Source organism: Eretmochelys imbricata, chromosome 6 (assembly GCF_965152235.1).
Source record: "Eretmochelys imbricata isolate rEreImb1 chromosome 6, rEreImb1.hap1, whole genome shotgun sequence".
In the NCBI taxonomy this organism is placed as follows: domain Eukaryota; kingdom Metazoa; phylum Chordata; order Testudines; family Cheloniidae; genus Eretmochelys; species Eretmochelys imbricata.
In genome coordinates this window covers 23,965,245-23,987,786 of record NC_135577.1, presented here as the reverse complement: position 1 = coordinate 23,987,786, position 22,542 = coordinate 23,965,245, and the positions used below count along the sequence as shown (strand labels likewise).

General features: G+C 39.6%; 1 protein-coding gene across 3 annotated transcripts in view; it reads left to right on the top strand.

Annotated features, from left to right (window-relative positions):
* CHID1 (chitinase domain containing 1) overlaps window positions 1–22,542 on the top strand; it is a 251,785-nt gene that overhangs the window by 95,784 nt on the left and 133,459 nt on the right. For all 3 annotated transcript variants that reach the window (XM_077819882.1, XM_077819883.1, XM_077819884.1), the window contains exons 9-10: window positions 10,017–10,118; window positions 13,208–13,363. In XM_077819882.1, the coding sequence (XP_077676008.1) occupies window positions 10,017–10,118; window positions 13,208–13,363 (258 nt within the window). The remainder of the gene's footprint in view (window positions 1–10,016; window positions 10,119–13,207; window positions 13,364–22,542) is intronic.

Sequence of the window (22,542 nt, the reverse complement as noted above, 5' to 3'; positions counted from 1 at the left end):
GGAGGGGCTGTATTAATTTAGATGGAATAGATGGGCCAAAGGTGTTAACCCAATAATGTTTAATGTCCAGCATTAAACAGTGTTAAAGAAGGTTTGGGATTTGATATACCGAGCGCTCAGTCTGCTTAGTATCATGGCAAAGACACCATTAAAAATCCTTTTAACCTTTTATTGAAGATAAAGAAAAGAAGAAAAGACAGTTGAATCATTTGAAATGTAAAGTCTTAAGGCTTTCATTTTAACTACATCCCTTATTCCCTTTCCCCGTTAGATGGAGAGAGTTCTATAAGGGGAAAAGCCCCTTGTGTGATCATCTCTTGGATGGCAGAAGAGGAAAAGAGAAGAAATGAGATGGAATGGGTTGGAGCAGTTGTTGTTAAAGTCCATTTAATCCCAGGTGGTGGTTGGGAGTCAGCTGTAGCTGGTAGGGGTGGCGAAGTCATCTGGGACCTCTATTTGATCTGGCCTGGTCTGGACTGGATGTCTCTCAGGATCAAGATGGTGAAGACCCAGGGTCCCAGAAGACAGTGGGGGTTGGCAGGTATGATGGTGAAGCTTGCTCCAGTAGTCAATTTTTCTCCCCAAACTCTCTTTAAGGACCCATAAAGGAAATGTAATAGCCCATCTCCTCATTATTTTGTCCACCAATTAGACCTTTTTTCTGACACACCAATTCTGGTTCACTGATTTCTGGTTTCACACTTTTCTTGTTTACCTGGCATGATCTTAACATAGTTCTTGAGTTATATCAGTAGGCCTTTTTGTTTGGACTCATTCAGTCTTTTAATCTCTTTCATACCTTTTCCCATCAACATTTATTATAAATTATGTGATGTCTTATGAAGTTATTCGTTCAAGTACTTCTTTTTTTTTTTTTTTTTTAAACTGTTGAGCCCCCTATTAGGGTAATAGTCTCAGTTATCACAATGATGTGGCAGGTTCTTTTCCTTGCTGGCACCCGCCCTGTTGACAGCTAGTCCGGTTCTGCAGTGGTCTTCTTCTCTGGCTCAGCCATCTGGCCAGGTAACGCATTGAGCTCTGTCCTTTTCAGGGTATATAAACAGTCCAGCAATGGGTAGCCCTTTAGTTAAAGTGAGGGGCATATAGGTCAGGGTCTTAGGATCTTGACTCTTCTGTCTTCAGGGCCTTCTCTATCTAGATTGCCCATATCATGGTTAGATTTCTGTCTTTGGTGCTCCTAGGGTTTGGTGGGGAAACCTGGGCTCAGCCCTTCACTGGGTTCTGATCCAGGGCCCAGTGGTTAGCACGCTGGGGTGCAGGAAGTAGCGGCTTTACTGCTGCCTCTCTGGATCACTTCCTACCAGTCCCCTCTTTTCACAATAGATCAAGACTGTTAATAACTGGAATCAAAGATGAAGTCTCAGACTTCCTGAGAGTGACAGATCTCTTCCCTTTGGGTTTGGTAACGTTACTACACGGCCAGGCCTCAGGCAGCAGGAGTGCCTGCAGTGCTCCTTTCTAGGAACTCAGCATGTAGGTCAGTTCACCTCGATTGTCTGCTGCCCTACTGAGCTGGCCTGTTCTTCTTCTGAGCTCCTCCTCCTCCAAGTTGTGCATGCTTTGCAGGCGTCGTGGTTGGGGCTGCTTGGGCCCAGAACAGCTGCTTAACTTTTTCCTTACAGATGTGGGGTTGTATGTACCCATCATAAGTTCCTACTCATTAGATCTGGAAGGAAAGCTTTTTGTGTTTCCATTAGAATCCCCCCTCCCCCCCCCCGCTTTTGTGATGAACTCTTGCAGACATGCTGTCTCTTACTGAAGGTAGGCTTTTAGGTCGTTTGAGCAAAAATGGCTTGGCAATCAGGCAATTTGACAAAAACAAGGTTTTGTATTTGTGGGTGGGGGGAATACATGCGTGTTCACATGTGTGTAAAAAATAAAAATGGCACTAGCAGAAGTGGGGTCGTGACCGAAGCTTAGGAAGAGGTCTTGCAGGTATCAAACTCAGGGGCTTGGGAAAGGGAGGACAACAGTGTTCCTGAATTGCCAGTGTAATAGTGAGGAGAGTGTTCTGGGGTGGTTAGAGAGCTGGAGGGGACCACAATGGAGGGAGCTATAGCTGAGCTGTGGTGACTGAGCTGGCCTTCGGGAATTGTCTCTGTGTGCAAATTGGCTTACTGCTGTTTAAGATGAGCAGTACTCGTGTATGCAGAGGTGTAAATAAGTGTAAGTAATATACACTACTCTAGACTCAGAATCACTGATTTCTCCAGCAACAAAATGACTTGCTGCAAATCTCCAAAACGACTTCTCAAAAGAGCAACAGTTTTCTTTTTTCCCGTGCTCAGTGCCTGTAGAGCTGTAATGGCTGGAGGCAGGCAGTTTTAATATGGCATGGCAAAATAGCCCTCATTGAAACCTCTTGAGTATTCCAGTGAAAATGTAGCTTTGACGTGTATGCAGTGAGATTTCCAACCCCAGAATCAGTCTCTGAATTCTTGTATGGTTTTCAGCACTTACCAAAGATATGAGCAAAGGGAGGCTGTATTGCAAAATGCACAACAACTTATCTGAATATTAAGCATGCATGTTTCCTGAGGCAGGGCTCTACTGGAGCCTTGACATGTTATGTGCATGCTGAGGGAGAGACTTCATCTGGCCTGTGCACATGTATGCAGGAAGGTATAGCACGAGCGTTTTCCCTTCCACCCTTACATGTAGGAATGAACAACAGTCTCAGTTCTTGTGCCCATCTGAGTTCAAAAACTGCATGGCCCAAAAGGGAGGGTGCCTGTAGCCTTGGCCTTGCACCCCTTAGCACTGGCAAGGAGAGCAGGAGATGCTGCTGCACTTCTTTAAAGCCCCCATCAACCTACATGTAACTCAGAACTCACTGTGTATTGTTTGCTTTTATCTCTCTGGAAGTCTTCCCTTTGTGCACCCTGACTCAGCATGTCTATGTGCTTTCCTGACAGCAAGAACTATGTCAGTAATTATCATTCATGGTTCTTTACTGCAGTGTCCTGTCAAGGCCATGGCATTGACCTGGCTGCTACATCCAACGCTATCACAAGCACAGATTACTTATATTTCAAAAAGTTGCTTTACTAGGCGACAAGTGCTTCAGGGAGCTGTTATCCCTGCCCTTGACTTGGTGAGCCAGAATGTGACACTTCTGCTTATTGTTGCAGCTACATTTACCAAAATGACTGCTGCCACCAGGATTCTTTCTAGGAAATAAAATATCTGAGCCATTGTATATCTTATTTGTGTATTTGGCTAGCATTAGCCATGTCTGCATTCGTGTGATCCAAAAGGTAGAAATTTCAATGAAAGCAGCCAACCTCTACTCCTTAAAAATAAAGGAGAACCCGATTGAATGTAAGAATAAAAAGGGATCTTGAAACCACTGACCATGAGCAAATTGAATTCTGTGCATTGAGATCACAAAATTCAATAGTACAATGGTGTTAAATTTCAGGGAACCTAAGTTTGAGGAAATATGAAATCCAGTAAGGAAGATCTGATGTGGGGAGAAGCTTTGCAAACTACTGCTGTGGGGAGAAATCGGGGGGTTATACGAGATATGACAATTAAGCCATTACTGAGTAGATGACGTCTGAAATAGAAGCATAGTGAATAAGGAGCCAACAGTCTCCTTCATGAAGGAGTGTTCAAAGACCAGAGGATAGAGGAAAAAGCCCTGTACTGTAAATGGAAAAGAGATGAGGTAACCAAACAAGAACATGGTTTAAACTTGCAGATAAAAGCCAAATGAGTTATAGGAAGCTTTGTATTTACCTTGCCTCATTTGCAGAGTAAGTATAATGAGACAACAAATGGCAGAGAAAGTAGGTCCATTTAAAAGTAAATGAAAGTGGATTGAATGGCTGATATGCTCAAATATTTTTTCTATTTTTCAACAAGAAATATGTTATCAGTGGTCATGAAGTGAGAACCTTGTTAAAAAATACTTACCAATAAAGCCCAGATGGGTTTTTTTGGAATATCTGAACATAAACTATTTTAAAACTCCAGATGATATGCATCCTAGGATACTGAAGAAATTGCTGTAGCAAATGTACTGTACCACTGTCAATTACTTCTAAAGTGACACACAAAACTGGAGAGGGACCACAAGATGGGAGAAAAACAAATATAAAGGGGAACTTTGAACAAGTAATCCTGGCAATAGCCATTTCGTAAGTCTAGCCTCCTTTTTCTAGTAAAGGAACAAATTCCAAATTTTGCGGAGGTTAATAGAACCATGAGCAAGAAGCATCATGAGATTAAAGAATAACTCTAAACAAACTTGATTGTGATAGAAATTTAAAAAGTGGTGACTGGTAGATGCATTGTAATATGATTTTAAAAGAACTATTGACAGTACCTCAAAACTTGGTACTCAGTTCATACAGGTTTTGATATAAATGCTGATCTGTGAATAAAAAAGTGCCATAAACAAAGTTATGATAAATGGCAGAATAACAAGTTCGTAGAAGTAGGAATTGGAGTAATGCAAGAGACGTTTAAGACAGCTGTTAAATATCAGATATGTCTTCAGTAGAACATGTTAATTTGAAGTTGACAGTAAATGAAGAGTATTTGATAACACCACTGAGCACTGAAAATAAGCTATTTAATGGGAAGGGAAACATGGAAATCAGTAATGCTAAAGACTTTACTGAATTTCAGAATCATATTTAGTTTTAGAATTAGCATGGACAGCAGAATAGCAAAAATGGGCCATTCAGTTTTGGACTGCATATGCAGATATATTATAAGAAATAGGTGATTTCTTTCTGTAGGGTTGTGATACGATTGCATATGGAATGCTATGCTTAGTTCTGGACTCATCAGAAAAATACTGACAAATTTGAGGGAGTTTCTAGAAACAGGTAGCGTGGCCTGGGGGATTGAAGGGAAATAACTATTTTACCCTGAATCTATAGCTTGTCTGAGCAATGACCAAGTGGGGATGTAAACTTCTATATTTAAATGTGTGAACCATAGCAAGTTAAAGGAATTACTTAGCCTAATAAAAAGTGATATAGTTAGGAGTGGGATGTAAAGAATAAGCAAATAAAGATAGGCTAAATATCAAAGGAAAATTTTCTGCAATGAACTTCCAGTCAGCCAATGCCTTTGGCACGGTGTTTGCATTCAAATTAAATCTAGATTGGATGGCTGTTTCCAAAACTGGATGCCTGGAATTTGTTGGTGTTGAATAGGATTTTAGAGATAATTGCATTGAACAGTTGATTACTTAAAGAATCAAGTGGGACTGCCCGAATGTGTCTGAGTAGAATATTAAGGAAACTGAGCCTCATTTGTTTGTGGGAGAGGGGAGAAAAGCCCAGATGCAAATGTATGTCATGCCTGCTTTTTAGAATGGAGTAAAAGGATTTGACACGGCCTGACATGTAAAAGGAACACTTCCCCCTCCTCTTTTGTAGGTACTTTCTCTTGATACTGAATTATGTCATTTATAGAGGATATTGCATAATTACCATATGTTTGCACACATTAAGAACTGATTTCTATTTTTATCTTCCTTATGGAAGATCACATTTCTCTCACATTCAGTGCTTCATTTCACACTTCTTTAAAAAAGAATGCATATTTGTTTAGGCCCCAAATTGCACAGTCACCTTTTTAACTGTACTGAGGTAAGCTCAGGGGGCAAAGTTAATTCCACACAAAGAACTTCTTGAGATATTGTTCTGTTAAATATTCTGATTTTTTCCTAATGTGTGCTTGCACATCTAGCTTCTCCCCCTTAATAGTTGCACTTCTGTGAACAGATCAAGTCACCTTCAGTCAACTGAGAATTGAATGACGAGCTGCCTCCAGTATGCGCATTACATATTTCTGATAAATGGTGATGGGGGTCACTGCAACTGCACTGACTCTAATACGTGCTTAATATTCAAAGCCTAGATGAAAGACAGGCTTTTGGCTAAAACACAGGATTGCAAGTCCCTTGATTCTCATGGCCTTGCTATGTATCATCAGGCAAGTCTCTTGGCCCTCTGTATATCAATTTCCTCAGCTGCGTACTAGGGGAAATTTCTGCCTTGGAGTGGAGTGTAGGATTAACTTAAATTTTGAAGTGATTTGAGATCCTCAGCTGAAAGGCACATTAGCAGCACAGAGCTTGTGTAGCCTAACCAGAAGAAGGCTGAGGGGAGAGATGATTGCTCTCTATAAATACATTAGAGGGATAAATACCAGGGAAGGAGAGGAGTTTAAGGTAAGCGCCGATGTGTACACAAGAACAAATGGGTATAAACTGGGCATTAACAAGCTTAGGCTTCAAATTAGGTAAAGGTTTCTAAGCATCAGACAAGTGAAGTTTTGGAACAGCCTTCTCAGCAGAGCTGTGGGGGCAAAAAACCTAACTGGCTTCAGGACAGAGCTTGATAAGTTTACGGAGAGGATGGTATGATAAGACTGCCTACAATGGCGTGGAGCCGATTTGCGACTGCTAGCAGCAGATATCTCCAATGGCTGGTGATGAGACACTAGATGTGGAGGGTTCTGAGTTACTAAAGAGAATTCTTTTCTGGTTTCTGGCTGTTGGGTCTTGCCCACATGCTCAGGTCGAACCAATTGTCATATTTAGGGTTGGGAAGGAATTTTCTCCTGGGTCAGATTGGCAGAGACCCTGGGAGTTTTTCACTTTCCTCTGCAGCACAGGGCATGGGTCACTTGCCTGTTTAAACTAGTCTAAATGGCGGATTCTCTTTAACTTGTAGTCTTTAAATCATGATTTGAGGACTTCAGTAACTCATCCAGAGGTTAGGGGTCTATTACAGGAGTGGGTGGGTGAAGTTCTGTAGTCTGTGATGTGCAGGAGGTCAGAATGGATGTTCATAATAGTCCCTTCTGGCCTTAAAGTCTGAGCATCTATCCTCAAGTATCAATTCTTTTAGAATTCTAAAAATTATTACATTTTTAATTTTAATTTTTTTTAAATTAATCTAAAAATTAAAATTAGAATTCTATCCTCAAGTATCAATTCTTTTACTGAGAACATTTCTGAAAGGCCCTGCGTTGGGCAAAATGACTCCCTCCAACCGCCCAGCTGAGGGGTTTCGCAAATTGTTTGTGCAGAATTGATTGACTACTGTTGAATTGAAAGTGATAGATGTTTACACCCTCTGTCAATGGAGCATGTTTCTATAGGCCTTTGTTCCTGGCCAATCGTCCTTTCTTATGGAACGCCGCCTCACACAGAGGTGTTGGCAGTGGGGATCAAACCTGGGGTCTCTGGAGCTAAATGCGTGAGCTGCTACTGCATGAACTAAAAGACAAGCTCATCAATTTTTAGCTGCCTAGCCACCGCCAGAGGGGAACAGAGCGCCACTTCCAGCATGCGGAGGGTTACACTTATTTGAAACAGTTCAGTTACAAGCCTCTGTGTGTGAGACGATGACAGTGTTTTGTATGTCTTTTCCCCATTCCTTGGCAGTTGATTTGAAAAAGGGAGAGGGGGGTAAGTTGCATCACTGAGTTTCATTAAAGTATTACCCTGCTTAATCTACCAAGCAATGCAACATACCATAAAAATCTAATGCTTGCTATAATTACTCCTTATGCTTCCCCCATCCAGAAATAATCAGAATCAATTTACAGAAAATGCATTTTGCTGGGGTTGAGGAAGGAAAACTGTTTTGCCTACAGGCATTCAGGTAACCATGACATTGTAACAAAGACACTCTGTTTGATTTATTCTTGTAGAAAGTTTGTGATTTAAATTTGCAATAAAATGGCAGGTACATCACGGTTGAGAAAACTGAGGCTCACACATGGGTACCAGAAGAGGAGATCGGGTTTTTAATTTGTGCTTGAAGCCTTGGGGAGAAGAAGAGAAGGACTCCTTAATGTGGCAACTAAATTATTGGTTCTTGGAACACGAGGCTGCCATAGCATATATCAAAACAAAACAGTTGCCAACATGTTTATCTATACTGAAAGTAAATAATCTGATTCTAATATGTGCTTTGTCAGATCAAAAGTGACCTGACTGACAAATATCATTCATACTCAGTCCACGTATGTCAACGTGCGCACATGGAAAATGACTGTTCCACACCACTTCTTAATTTCTGCTTCATTAACTTTTTCCCAGAGTGATGGAGCCAGGAGTTCGTTTTATTTGCAGCATTTCTCGATAAAGGATAGTAGTAACATTTTTTGCCCTAATAAGTGTGTTCCTTTAAAGCTATTGGTCAGGAAAAATTGTGAACTCTGAAATATATTCCCTCTAATTCCTTTAATGGGAATTACGTTCACTACGTTTTGTCCGTGGGTGACACACAGAATAGCAGTACACATGTTTGCAAGTACATAACTTTGCTCTTTTCTGTTAAGTAAAATGGAGTTTGTAGCAACCCACGCACATTGTTCTTTGTAGAATTCCTCTCCGTGTTTAGCTCTGCTTTAGGAGGGAGTGAGCTGTTTCTCCTTTTCTCTCTCTGTCTCTCCCCCAGCTCTTCCAGATCCCTATGGCGGGGGACATAGGTGTTCCTTCCAATGTCTTCTCCCATACCTGTCCCCTCTTTGGGGTATGTTTTTATCAAGGCTGTCTTATATTTCCTGGGGAGAGTGGTAGGAAGAGGCATAATGCTGCTTTAACTTGCCCTCATGTTATGACCATTGCTCTTTGAAGAAATTTCAAAGAGTACCGAGTGAGTATGTCCTAATTTACCTAAAAAGAAAACAGAAGAAATTCAGGGGCCTCTAAATGTCCAGAACTAACCAAATACATGAAGTTGGGTTGGAGACTTGACACTTGGTTATATAAGTAAGGGTCATTCCAAAAATAACAAAAAACCCTGAAAGATTTTTGTTGGTTTTGGAAGAGAAATTTGTTAAATTCATCCCTGAAGTAGAGAAACTCATGCATTGGTCCTTGAAGTCAAGAAAATTCAAGGCAGGCATTTATAGAATATTATTGTGCCATTTTTTTCCCCTCTACCAACTCAATTTAACCTGAATTCCAGGTTTCACTAATCTTCCAGGAAACAAACCTCTCCTCTTTATTCATTCTCTCCCTTTGTCACACTCTCCAGATTTTAGATTCCCATCCTCCTTCATATAGGATCATGGGTCATTGCTTAAAGTCAGTTGTTGGAGGAAAATGGCTAAATTTTAATAAGGGAATTCATTCATCCCCTTATATAGGCTTGTACAAAAATACTAGATCTCATAGGAAAAAACAGTCTTTTGGATCTCTAAGCTATACATCTTGCTAAATGGTGTCAAACTGCTTGACCTCGGTAAATTAAATCTCAGAATTGAGTAATTGCAACACCTTCTCAGAGTTAAAGTAATCCTTATTTCTCTTAGTGCAGCACTTATATCCAACCTCAAAGCAAGTGTACATACCCCCATTTATTGCTGAAAGCACCCCATGTTGTTGTCATTCCATTATTTGGGACTTTGTGGTTTTATTAGCAGTGGTTAAAAAGAAACAAAATGGGCTTACCACGTTGAAAAAATAGTTACCTTAGCACAGCGAAGACTTCTTTTGCCCCTTCCTATACATGAATATGAGGGGAGGGCATTTTCTGAAGAAGTTATCTGTTTCATGTTTTTGTAGGAACAGCTCAATTCATTTATTTATAAATCTGTTTGTTTTATTTTTCAAAACAGCTTAGCATTTTAAATGTAAATAGCAACTTTAAAAACAATTAATTGCTTGGCTTGTCAAAGACTATTAGTGTATTGGTTCAGTCCAATATTATATGAAGAAATTTGATTAGAACATAGTTTTTATATTAATTATATTTATCTTGCAAATATATCTTTAAAAGTATATTATGAATGTCCAGTTCTTTAACACTTTGCCATAGGCAGTGCAGTAGTACTCAATATCTTGTCTTAAAGATTCATTTTAAGAACGTCACCCGAGGTGTCTTGCTGCAATCCCAAAATGAAAGTTTTGTGCTATGTGATAAAAGTGAATTAAATTTAATTCTTCAAATCTAGGAGAGAAAGCAACCCAAAGTATGTTATACTTTCTTTTTTGTTTGTTTGTTTGTTGAAAGGACCAACCAGCCGGGAATGTTCACAAAGAAAGAATTTGATCAATTGGCCCCAGTAATGGACAGCTTCAGTCTCATGACATATGACTATTCAACACCACAGCGGTAAGGATACATGGCTGGGCACAGATAACCAGAAATTAGTTGTCAGTTATGTAGCTGTGAAAACTACAGCCTTGGCTGATTACAGGAAGAGTGGATAGTTTGTTCCAACTACACCAGATAGGGCTTTTAGGTTAGCAGTTAGGATTATGGATGAAGGCTGAGACTTTCAAAGATGTCTAAGATTAGGATACTTTATTCTAATTAACTTTAATGGAAATTGGATGTCCAGATCTCTTAAAGGGTTTTGAACCTCAGCTCAAGAGTTTGTTTGCTAGTAACTGGACATCAGTTTCTTCTATGTAAGATGATCTTTGCTTTGCTTCCAGACCCTAGTTGGTGCAGTTTCAAAACCCATGATGGGATGAATGTACAAGTGTACTTTCATTCTGTGGAAAAATGGTACTGTGCACAACTGATGTTTGTACTTGCCTAATTTGGTCTTAGAGTAGACTCTAGTATTTCGGAGATTGTTTTTAAATGCTATACTAAAGACTTTCATTCCCACTGGCCATGGTTAACTTCAAACTTAACTTCCTGCTAAAAATATGCTTCTGAAGCTCCTGATAAATTTACAGTACATAGCTGAAATTTGGTTTCCCAAGGTCAGTATTGAGGTGAATTAGTAACATCTCCCTGCCATTAGGAATATCATACCATTCACTTGTACTAATCTGCAGCACTCCTAAGGGACTTTTGTTGTATCTAGTATTTTAGCATTTTGATAACCTCTAGACAGGTTTGTGTTTGGTGCTTGTTTTTCCACCCAAATGTTTAAAAGAAGCTTGTCTTTATTTTTGGAAAAGCGTTTATATAGTCCCTCACTCCCAAAACTTCCCACATCCTGCCTCTATTACTCCTCTTTCTCAGTTTCCACCACTCATTCTCAAAAATCCACTCCTAAAGCCCTAGAATAATAATAATAAAAAAAAAATAGCTGGGAATGAGAACTGAGATTTGAACATATTTCTTTTACATTCTCTTTGCTGAAACATGTTCCAGTCCCAGCCACATATGCAGCTGGTTTCTTATGGCTACACAGTCAGATGAAAAATAGTGACAAAACGGGAAGCTTGTCAAAGAGACCCCGGCAGTTCTTGCTTAGAATCTCCAACTGCTATTTACTTGTAACTGGCAATGGAACACAATACTGCTAAGACTGTATTCTTAAAATGTTTAATGTTGCATCATTATCATCTATATATACTAAGTGAATAGACACTTTCAAGACAGAGAATCTAGCAAGTGATAAATTATTAGTTGAATAAACAAAGCCTTAAAAACAGCATTAAAGAATTGCACAAGTTTGATCTTGAGCTTGGTATCAAAATCAAACAGCTATAAGATACCATTTTAATCTGAGGTGGAATTTTGGTGGAACAGCAACTTTGGTTTTAAGCAGTGTTATGGAGACATTTTGAGTCAGTTCTTTAACTGATGCATACAATTACTTAAATCTGCTGTTGCTGCAGTGCAGCTGCTCTTTCTTCACAAGTTTCAGAGTAGCACCCGTGTTAGTCTGTATTCGCTAAAAGAAAAGGAGTACTTGTGGCACCTTGGAGACTAACAAATTTATTTGAGCATAAGCTTTCGTGAGCTACAGCATGCATCCGATGAAGTGAGCTGTAGCTCACGAAAGCTCATGCTCAAATAAATTGGTTAGTCTCTAAGGTGCCACAAGTACTCATTGTCTTTTTTCTTCACAGGGAGTCACTTCTTTTAGAGTCTGTAATAACACCTGTCATGTCCATTATTAAAAGAAATGTGATTTTATAGTAGTACCTTATCTTGAGACAGGATTTTTTGACTGGTTTTAACCTTGTATTCTGAATTTCCTTGGATAGGTCTTATCTAGGCTTGGGAGGATTAGTTTTTTTAAAAATTGGTAAATGTAGGTAAGCATCAATTTTACTGTACATGCACAAACCAATGAAAAATACTTCCATTGGTGATCAAAATTTACAGCTAGACAAAGTAAGAAAAATGCTCCTTGAGAACTTAGAGTTTGATTTAAGGCTATGTACTTTGTATATTTCAACATACGATGTTGAAAATGAGTGTTTTACTGGATATAAAGCTTTAAATATTTGAATTTCTACATCAACCATCATTAAATAATTGTCTGACTCCCTATAATTTCCTGCAACTGTGAAATTTAAATTGATGAAAATAGGAAAAAAATGCTTAAAAATAAACATTGGTATCTGTTGAAATTATAAAAAAAAAAAAAAATCAAATTCTGCCACACCCAGTCTTAACATATGAACTATAGGACACTGCACCCATTTTGACACTACACCATTACCTTTAAAGATGAACAACTCATAATTTTTAGCAAAGTATTTTCTTTGCTAAAAGAACAGTATGCTTACTATTTTGATTTTATTCTTAATTGTACATATATCCAAAACACTTTGAGGTAGATAGTCACCAGAGGGTGAAAGCCTCTGTTCACAAGACTGGAATATGTTGTTCCTTATGTTAGGCTACTGAGTCTTGGTGCACATGATGACAGTCAGTCTGTGTGGTCCAATTGTTCATTTTACAAACATGGCTTTTCCTTATGATGCCATTGCCCATCCAGATAATTCTGCATTTATTACCACAAGGTAGGAATGTTAAGCAACAGTGGATTAAATCCTGCTCACCAATTGTTGACTCCTTGTGTGAGTAAAATGAACAGGATTAGGTCCAGTGTGTTAAATGTTGCAACGTAACAGCAAATGTCAGAATGGTATACTAAACAATTCAAGGCACTGAAGATTTTGAATTCTCTTGTGGACATTATCCTAAGCCCAGTGAAGTGGAAAAACGCTAGGTGGAAGCCTTTTCTTCTGACTTATGTGAGATGTTTCTTTGCCTTTTTGTGCTAGGAAGGGATCATAATGTCATCTGAAAATCAGGTTGTGTGCTTTGTGCATCAAGCTAGAGTTCAGACTACAAGCGGCTGCCCATTTAGCCTTTGTAATTCTTTCATGTGCCATAGTTCACTCATCAAGTTATAATTAGTTCAAGAATACAAAGCTGCTGTTATCTGAAAATAAACACTTACTGTTTCTGACATCATGTTTATTCTATTGCTGACCCAACAGGCCTGGCCCAAACTCCCCTCTTCCCTGGGTACGGGCCTGTGTTCAGGTGCTTGATCCTGAATCCAAATGGAGGAGTAAAATTCTGCTGGGGCTGAATTTCTATGGCATGGACTATTCAGCACTGGGTGCCTCTGGAGAGCCTATCCTTGGTAACAGGTAAAATGTCTACAGATGGTGAACTTTTATTTAAAGTTGATGTCTTTCACAGTTTTAATAATTAGTGTTTAGAAATACTGACTTGCAATCATAATGGCAGTGGCAAAAATGATCAAGGCTTTAAATTAAGTTGTAGCTTCAAGAAATTCTCTCATCAGCCATAGAAAATAGAATAGGGACTTGGTATGCAAAGGGACTGGCTTGTGTTTTGGGAAGCCAGAAATTCTGTTAAAATGTTCAGAAGCATTGTTTTCCCTTTTGCTTTTTCAGCTTCTGAAATTATCTGTTAAACTAATTTCAGTATTCGTTTTACAGCCAGAATACGCCGCCACAATACAGTTGCTTTCGTAAGTGGTGTTTCAAAGAAAAAGATACAAAAAGTTGCCTTTATTTCTCTTTATCAGCTTATTCTCAAGGCAACTTTACCAAACATAACCTGGAACTCCAATTTGGTTTTTAGAAGAAAATGGCTGTTCCAATTTTGGGTGATACCAACACATAATTAGCCATTTGTCCTCTTTCCAAAATACAGTATAGATATAGCTGGCTGAGCCAGAGAAGGAACAAAATACCAGTGATTTTTGGCAGGTAAATAAACTTTGTTCAGCAGTTTTGTGTGCAAGTATAAGAATCTGAAGCACAAAGTACAATTCTCATTTTCAACTGTAGGCCAGATGTGTTAGTTAACCAGTGCACCCAGGATAATTATTATTGCTTGTCCATTAAGCAGTAAAATACAACTTAGCTGGGCAAATATTTCTAAACTGAGGGTCTGATTTTCTGTCTTGGCCTTCATTTGTGCAGACATTTGTTGCCTACATGAATTGCTCCCACAGTTTCCTTATCTGCCCTTTATTCATGCCTTTTTCTGGCAGTATGTTATAGTGCAAAATTGTAGATGCATTTCATTGCAGGTGATGAATCATTCCTGATTCTAGCTGAATAATGGGGGCCTGAATGACATTGACTAAGGGATGGGGAAGAAGAAACAGTTACCTAGAACAGAAGCTTATATATTAAAGGATTCTGCTGTGGGTAGCAAAATGACATGAGCTCTGTGTAGATCGAAAGCTTGTCTCTCTCCCCACCAGAAGCTGGTCCAATAAAAGATATTACCTTGCCCACCTCGTCTACAGTAAATCTATCATATTGCAATAGTAAAATGTGCAGTACTGGTTTTGCAGAAACAATCCTATGGTGTTGAAGCACTTCTGTATTTTCTAGATTTACTCTAGTAATTAATATAATCAATATAGTTTCCATTACAATACTTTACGTATAGAAACCTACGAATATAGGTATACTATCTTCTGGCTTTTGTGATACTGCACTGTCTGTAGTGAAGTTTCCAATAATAACTATACTGTATATCTATATAGTATCTATTTTTATAGTGTATTCTATAGTATGTTATGGGACCCAATCATGCTGTCTTTGAGTTAGTGGCAAAAAAAAACCCTTCTAGTTAAGTGGTATAGAAAATTACTATATCTGTTTCCAATAGAGGATACATTTAGAGATGTAAGGGAGTTTGCAGTGAATACTATGCAGTTAAAGTAGTTATTACGCAGGGGAATGGTCCTTCTGCCATTGAAGTCAGTGGCAGTGCATAGTACTGTCATATTTCAGTTAGCAAAAGTAATTGGAAACAACAGTCTAGATAATTTTTTTAACTTAATAGGCTTTCAGTTTTAAACAATTGCTTCTGTTCATGTATGCAGCTTTGTAGTTGGTGCTTCTGCTTTATTTAATAAAAAACAGATTCACGGTTTAAGCTAATTTTTTTCCAGAGTTGTATTTTGAGGATGCATAGTTAAATTCTGGAATCTCAGCTATAAACACTTAGAAGTTGAATCTGGATCTATTATTGAAAAGTACACTGACTGATCTTCTACAATGAAGTTAACTTTATTTATTTTAACTGGTAATAAACTGTTCGTAAAGGAAGCTCCAGCACTTTGCATGTCTGTGAAAATCATTAATCGCACAGCCAGTGGGAGTGCTGTATTAGTTGACTTGGGGGTGTCTTGAATCTGCAGGCCAATATGGGAAATTGGTACACAGCATCTGTTACATATACATGAACCCTCACTGCTTGCAGCACTTCAGAGGAGAGATCCCCTACTGGTGGTTTACAGATACACAAGGGGTAAGGAATATGCCCTTGGCTATGGAACTTGTTCATCATGGTTTTCTGCTAGAGCCAAAGGTTGACCTTTATTTAGGACACTTTTCTAGGGCCATTTACTTATACAGGCTTTTGCCTGAGACCTACTGAGATAGGTCTGATCCTTTTTCTTTTAAGGGAATAGATGGAGAGTTGGAGTGTGTCTTAAGATTTTCACTGACAATAAGTCAGTGTATAAATTGTCTTTTAAATATTGTAGATACTTGTAAGAATTTTATTATACTTAATCTTTAAGATCTGATTACTGGAGCACCATTTCGGGGGAAGAAAATGTACTAAGAATAGGATTAATACACTACCATGTTACAGTGAATCACAGGATACATAAACTTCAGTTTACAAGAAAAGATGTTCTGGGTTGCTGCTTGTGGGGTGTGCAAGGTGAGGCATGAGTCAGCCTAATTGAGACTTAATCAATTTTGGCCTTTATTTATAAATTTCAAACAGAATCTCTGTCATCTGTAGTTTCTGATCATCTATTTGATAGGTGATAAATAGATAAGACAGAACAACGAGGAGCTCAAGCTACCAACTTTTGGGGTACTGGGAAGCTCTCCTCGTTGTCTCAGTCTGTGGTCAGGTATTCTCCAACCTGAGCCTGTGTTCACTTGGTTTCTTATACCTTTCCATTTTACATATTCATTAGCTTTCTTCCAGTCAGCATTAAGTATTGTGACTTGGGCTTGCTACTTTGCTCCTTCTCCTTCCAGCTCTGCTGCAGAAAATGGAAGTCATCTCAATGAAGTATAGGGGCCTGTGGTGAGCAGTAGAAAGGAAAAGGAGAGGTCTGGCAGAAGTTCATTCATGTTTTCTGCCTTGGTTTTGAGGTGAAGGGCTCTTCTCCTTTCCCTCTGTGGGAAGAGGGTGAGGAACTCAACATGGTGTCATCTGGCTAGGTTTATTTCCTTACCCTCTAGCCTTCCTTGTCAGATGAGCTGGAGAGTGTGGGAGGAAGCCTAAATGGCAATGCACTAACTATATTGTAGGAAAAGACTGAAGGACTATCCTGATGGCGTTAGTGAATTCAGTTGTAGATGCAGCGAGAGGAGGGAGCTGTCACTGAAAACTATTGTAGCCTTCTCTCCTGCCTTTGACTCTCTTCCTGCCCCATTCAATCCATCCAAAACTTTGCCACAAAATCCATCTTGCCCACTGCTGGCTACAACCAATTTCTTCAAACCCCTTAGTGGCTTTCCTTTTGTCTAATTTTATTATTCTGTTGTAAAACTGCACCTATCCAGAGCTCTTGGAACAGGTGAATAATTTGTTTAAAAAGCTGTTGTGAAAGGTGACTCTCACCAGCAGTGGTGCCTAGTGGTCAGGCTCATGGTCCCCCTTTCTTTTACAACTCTGTCCTATGGGATCAGTCCCTTCTTTTGTGGCTCAGTCCTCCGGCCAAGTCATGCGCTATACTCCGCCCCTTTCTGGATATACAGAAAGAAAAAACCAATAACGGAGAAGTCTTTTGGTGTCCAGTAGGGTGTTGGGACTTTCTCCTTAGCTCCAGGATTTGGTGTCTGGTCCCTTCTGCATTCAGGGTTTTCCCCAGCTGGCTTCCCCACCAAGCGGTAGACTCCTGTTGTTGTCCCACCTTCAAGTGCTGGTAGGGGAGCCCAGGCCTACCGTCCCCATCAGGCTCCAGTCCAGGGTGATCTAAGTTCTGTACCGTAGGGTGCTAAATAACTGCATCCTTGCATCACTTCCCATCTGAGTTTCCCTGTTTTTATTTCCCTGCAGGTTAAATTAAAGAACTGAACTGAAAATAAAGTTTCTGATCTTCCTAAACAGTCTCCAGTCTCTCTCCTTTACTGGCTTGGGCAGGACCAAGAGTGGTCAGGTCTCAGGCAACAAGAGCTCCTGGGCTGTTATTTCCCCAGAGCAGAGATCTGTTCCCTTCTCCTGCTTGCCTCCTTCTGAGCTGCTCCGCTTTCCCTTTTAAGCTCCTCCAACTTGAACAGGCTTTATAGGTATGGCTGGGCATGGCTGCCTCGGCCCAGAGCTGCTCATAAACCCCTTGTTCTCCAGTCTGGGGTTTGTATACCTCATCTCATTTGTATATACAAATGTCACCACTGACTGTGCTCATTTAATTATCCTCCCCAACCCACCAAGAATAAAATTTCCCCTCTTGTTCTGCCTCAGATATTAAGGCTCTGCACATTTTAGTTCTTTTCTGCTTCTCTGGTAATCTTTTTATTCCTGCTGCCCCCTTTGGTGTGCACAAACTGTGTGACTGGGTTACCCCTTTGTGCTCTCCCACTTCAGTGTCTGCCTTCTGCTGTGCAGTCCCTTGAAGGCAGCTCTGTAACTTTACCTAGTGTAAAACAGTGTATGGCTTGCTTATGATCTTTTCAAGTACTTGTGTTCCTGAGTCTGCCCTGACTTCCAGTTTGTTTCTGGGTACAATCCCAAGTGTTTGCTTTCACCTGTAAAGTGGTCAAGCAGTACGCTGACTTGAGTCCTGGCTGCCTCGAAGACAGCCTCTTCAGCTTGTCAACTCCTGTAGAATAACATGAAGTGTTTTGTTAATAGTCCTCCCATGTAGGTCCAGAGTGGCTGGTACTGTTGTCTTCAATGTCCCCCAGAATTCAATATTGACCTGGGCATATTGCAAGGGCACACACTTACATAGGTCTTTGCCTGCAAGTATATGGGAATGTCTGATCTTTTTTTTTTTTTTTTTCAAGTGGTAAGTGGATACAGTTGGAATATGTCTTAAGCCTTTCATAGGCAATGAGTCTGTGTGCAAGCTGTTTGATTTTTAAATATAGTATGCACTTAAGGATTTTGTTGCATCTAGATATTTAATTTTATAAAATGTGCAGAAGTGTTGAAACCTTTGCTGGCCTTGTGTTTTCCTCCATGGTAGGGATGGTTGATGACAGTATAGTGAGCAGTGAATGGAGTTTGCCTGTGAGCATAGGCAGACTTCATGCACTGAATATTTTCTAATCAGGAAGGTCACAAAATAATTTTCTGTAACATTTCTATTTGCATAAAATATCTAGCCAATGGTTTTTATTGTCGAATGTAATCTGAAGGTATAAGTACTCAATCATAATTTGTCCGAATAGACATACAGTATATCTGTATGTTATCCTTTGCCTTTATGTCCATCATAAAAAAGTAATGTGTATATATTTTATTATAATTAAATGAAGTGAAAACATTTTTTCTCTTACAGCACAATGCTATCTGTCATTGGGAGTTATTATACTAGAAACTAGTAGTAAAGCTGCTTACATTTTGCAATAAGTATATGTTCATATCTCAGTGCAGCTCTGTAAATATATTTTTTGCTGTTTTAATGAGTCCATCTCACAGTGATAGGACATCTCTGATACTTAAATCAGCCAAGTACCAGCATGATTTTGCTTCACAGAAGCCGTGTTAGCTTCTCCTTTTTTTCTCAAATAATTTTTGCCCAGTTTCTGAAATAAGACGTGTGGATCTGTAATGTAATCTGGTTTTTAGAGGTATAGTATTTGCTGCGCTCCGGTCCTCAAGCATGAAGTTCTGAACTGCAAACATGCAGTCATTAAAACGTGCCACTATATTAAAATCCTGTCAAACTTAACCATCTGGTCTTGGCGACTTGCTGATCTAATTACCCATTTGTTCCAGCACTTCATCTATTGATATCTCAATCTGACAGTACGTCATCCTTACTTGAAAAGAGTAGATCTGGGGTGAGTAGCTCCTTAATACATTCTGAATACTGAAAAATCTGCAATATCCTTACCCTTTATTGCTTCCCTTAGATCTCTGATAGACCAGGAGGCCCATTTATTCTTTGACAGGCTAAGTTCTGCTTCCCATATATTTATTTTTCCTTTGGCTATTTGCTTTTCAAAAACTTTCTTAGCCCTGTGAACTTTCATCTTACGTTTTACTGGCAATAGTACATGCTCCTTTTTCTTGGCTTACTTTGGGTGGCTCTTCCAGTTCACCAATGCTACTCTGTTCCTTGGTGGATAATATCTGTGAAGTATGTGTTGGTTTTGTTGTATAGAAAAGATGGAGGCCAGTAAACTTCATTGTTGCTTGTGAACTAGAATACATTTGAACTTGGGTCACTAAAGTCCATCATGTGCAAACAGTGTCACTCACTCCGTTTATATTAATGTAATGTTGATTTGTGCGTTAATTAGAGGTACTATTCCAATGGCTTGTGTTATACAGGAGGTTAGACTAGATGATCACTATAGTTCCTTTTGGCATTGGAATCTATGGATACTTGGCATTGCTCTCCAGAGTTTTTGGAAAATACAATAAAATTTTCCTTAACTGGGATGTCATGGGCCGGTAGGGAATATTTTTAAATTTATATATAAAAGATTACTGCAGTGCCTTCTTCAAGAGGCTTTGTCTTTAAATCCATCTGGACACTGAAGCTGGCACAAAACACATCTGCCTGCTTAAGTGGAGAATCATACTGTGAGTGCATTACCCCACTACTCCATGATCTGCACTGGTTCTGGTGTCTGGATAGAATTAAAGATGGTGATATTGACCTGTAAAGACCTTGATGGCCTGGGATTGACATTTGTCAAACAGCCCCTCTCGTACTGTACTGCCACAGCTGATGTGCTTAAGCTGGAACACCTTTTCGTGAAGGGGATAATGGGGATCGAAGGCCCTCAACTTTAGAACTTGCTGCAGCCTAAATAATCCAAATTTGCTGATCTCTACAGCATGCTCTAAAGTTAATATTTCCTTCCTAGTTTTTGAGGAGAATTGAGGGTGCAGGAGTAGTATTTTTAGCTTTCTATATCTTTTGGCTGCTTGGGGCTCAGATGAAATTGCTAATGTAATGAAGATGTCTGGACAACCATTTTAAAGGATATCAAGGATGCTTAGAGCAGATGAGAACATTTTCTTTTTATTCCATAGAGAAATCTAAAATTTCTATAAACATACGTTTATATAGATATAAAAACCTACTTGTGCCAAACATTATCCTTATCACTTTTTTTGGCTGTATTCCCTTTCTCTGCCAACTTGTTTTTCCTACAAGGTAAGGTTTTTCCTAGATGGGTCAGGGACCATTTTCCTTTGTCGGTACAATTCCTAGTGCATTTTGGGTACTACCATAATAGAAGTGTGGTTGTGATGGCCTTGGGATCAGGATTTGAACCCACTCATTGACTAAGAAACACAAACTCTGTTCCCTGGGAGAGCTTTAAGCAAATCAGTGGTCCTGATTTAGCATGTCCCAGTTAAACTTAATATACTGTGTGTATGTTGAACCATTAATTTGTACAATACTGTTAAAGGGAAGGGTGATAGGTATGCCAGTTTCCTGCATACTTTGAAAAGTATGCAGGAAACTTTATTGAAGTTTGAAAAAAGTTGAAAAACTTTATTGAATTAAATTTAAGTATCTTTGGAGTCTCTTGTATTAAATGGAAAGGCTATATAGTATTGTGGGCCTGGATGATCAAGGAGCTATATTGAACAATGTGTCAGATAAGAGTGGTCTTGTGGGACAATGCGTGTGAAGTGGATTTCCCGGGAGAAATGCCTAGGGAGAGGTTAATGCAATTCCTCTCTCTGAGTTATGCATAGCCACAGCCTTTTGAAGCTTTGCCTGGAGGAGCAGACCATTATCATCTGATTACCTGTTACATGAGTCCAGGATCAAAGGCTGAAGCTGTATGAAAGAAACATTGAACTATTAATGGTTGTGTGAACTTGAACTTGAAACTACAAAAAGCCCTGTTGGGTGGTTTGAAGTTGGGACTCCTTCCCTGACCCTTGCTGGAGTTGTGGGATGATCTCTGGTAATCTTAATCACATGTGTGTAGCTTGTTTTATTGTTTTTAATATGTTTTCTCAATAATGCTTTCATCTTAAGAATAAATGTGCTTGCTTAGAAAGACCTGAGTGGTAACTTCTAGCCACTGGCAATTAGACTGTTTATAGCCTCTGAAGAGAAAGCAAAGGCCAGATTCTGGCCTGTTTAGACAATCTAGATTGGTTGGGATATCACCATGTAAGCAGGGAACTATGCAGCCTAGAAAACCCCATCAGCAGTGTGGGGAGACATGGGTCTCTATCCAAGAGAGGTGACTGCTCAGGATGTGCTGGATTTGTGCTGCTAAAGGATATTTGATAATGTGTGCATGATGGGCGGGGGAAAGATGCTAAAGGAGGGATGTGGGGCTGGTGAGTGAGTGTGTAACTAAGTGAATGCTGCTGGATTTTGGAAGTTGGGACTATAGGGAGTGCAGGTTGTGATTTGCTGGTGGTAATGTTGGGTAGGCTCAAGGGAATGGCAGGAAGCTTAACTTTGCTGCTTACCCCGATCCCTGTGTAGTTAATTGATCGGTTTCTGCTGCCTCTTCCCACACCATGTGTGGCTTTGAAAAGATGCAGTTTAAGGGTCAGTTCATGCCATGTGCCTTACTTAGGTCAATCTAGGCCTACACTTAGCATCTTCAGCCTCCAGTTGAAATCAATTGGAGATGGGTATATTAAGTGCCTCCAGGAAGCACCTGGCATCCTGCAGGATTAGCCCTTGAGGAAGCTGTAGTACTGGCCAAATGCTCTTGTTAAACCGTGCCCCTGGGGGGTTGTCTGCAGCAGGAATTGAACTTGGGACCTATGGTTCTAAAAACACAAATTTCTCTGCTCTTTGAGCTAAAAGACTTGTATTTGTTAGACAATGCTGTATTATCCTCATCAACCTCTCTGGCCCAGCCTCAACTCGAGGGGGTTCAGTGCATCACAGAGTGGGTTATACAGTGACTGCGCAGAGCAGATTTTCAGCTGTTGTTTCCCTCTTCCATCTCACCCCTAAAACTGGCACTTCCTTTGTTCTGGTAAATGTCACTTTCTAATCTATTTCCCCATTGATTTTGATTCAGTAGACAAGACCTGCTGTTGATTAGTATGTGTGATGGGGCAGGGCGCAATGATCTGTTTAAAAATAAACTGATGACTTGTGTTTCTGGATACAGCTATTGTAAGGAAGGACTTGTTTATCATA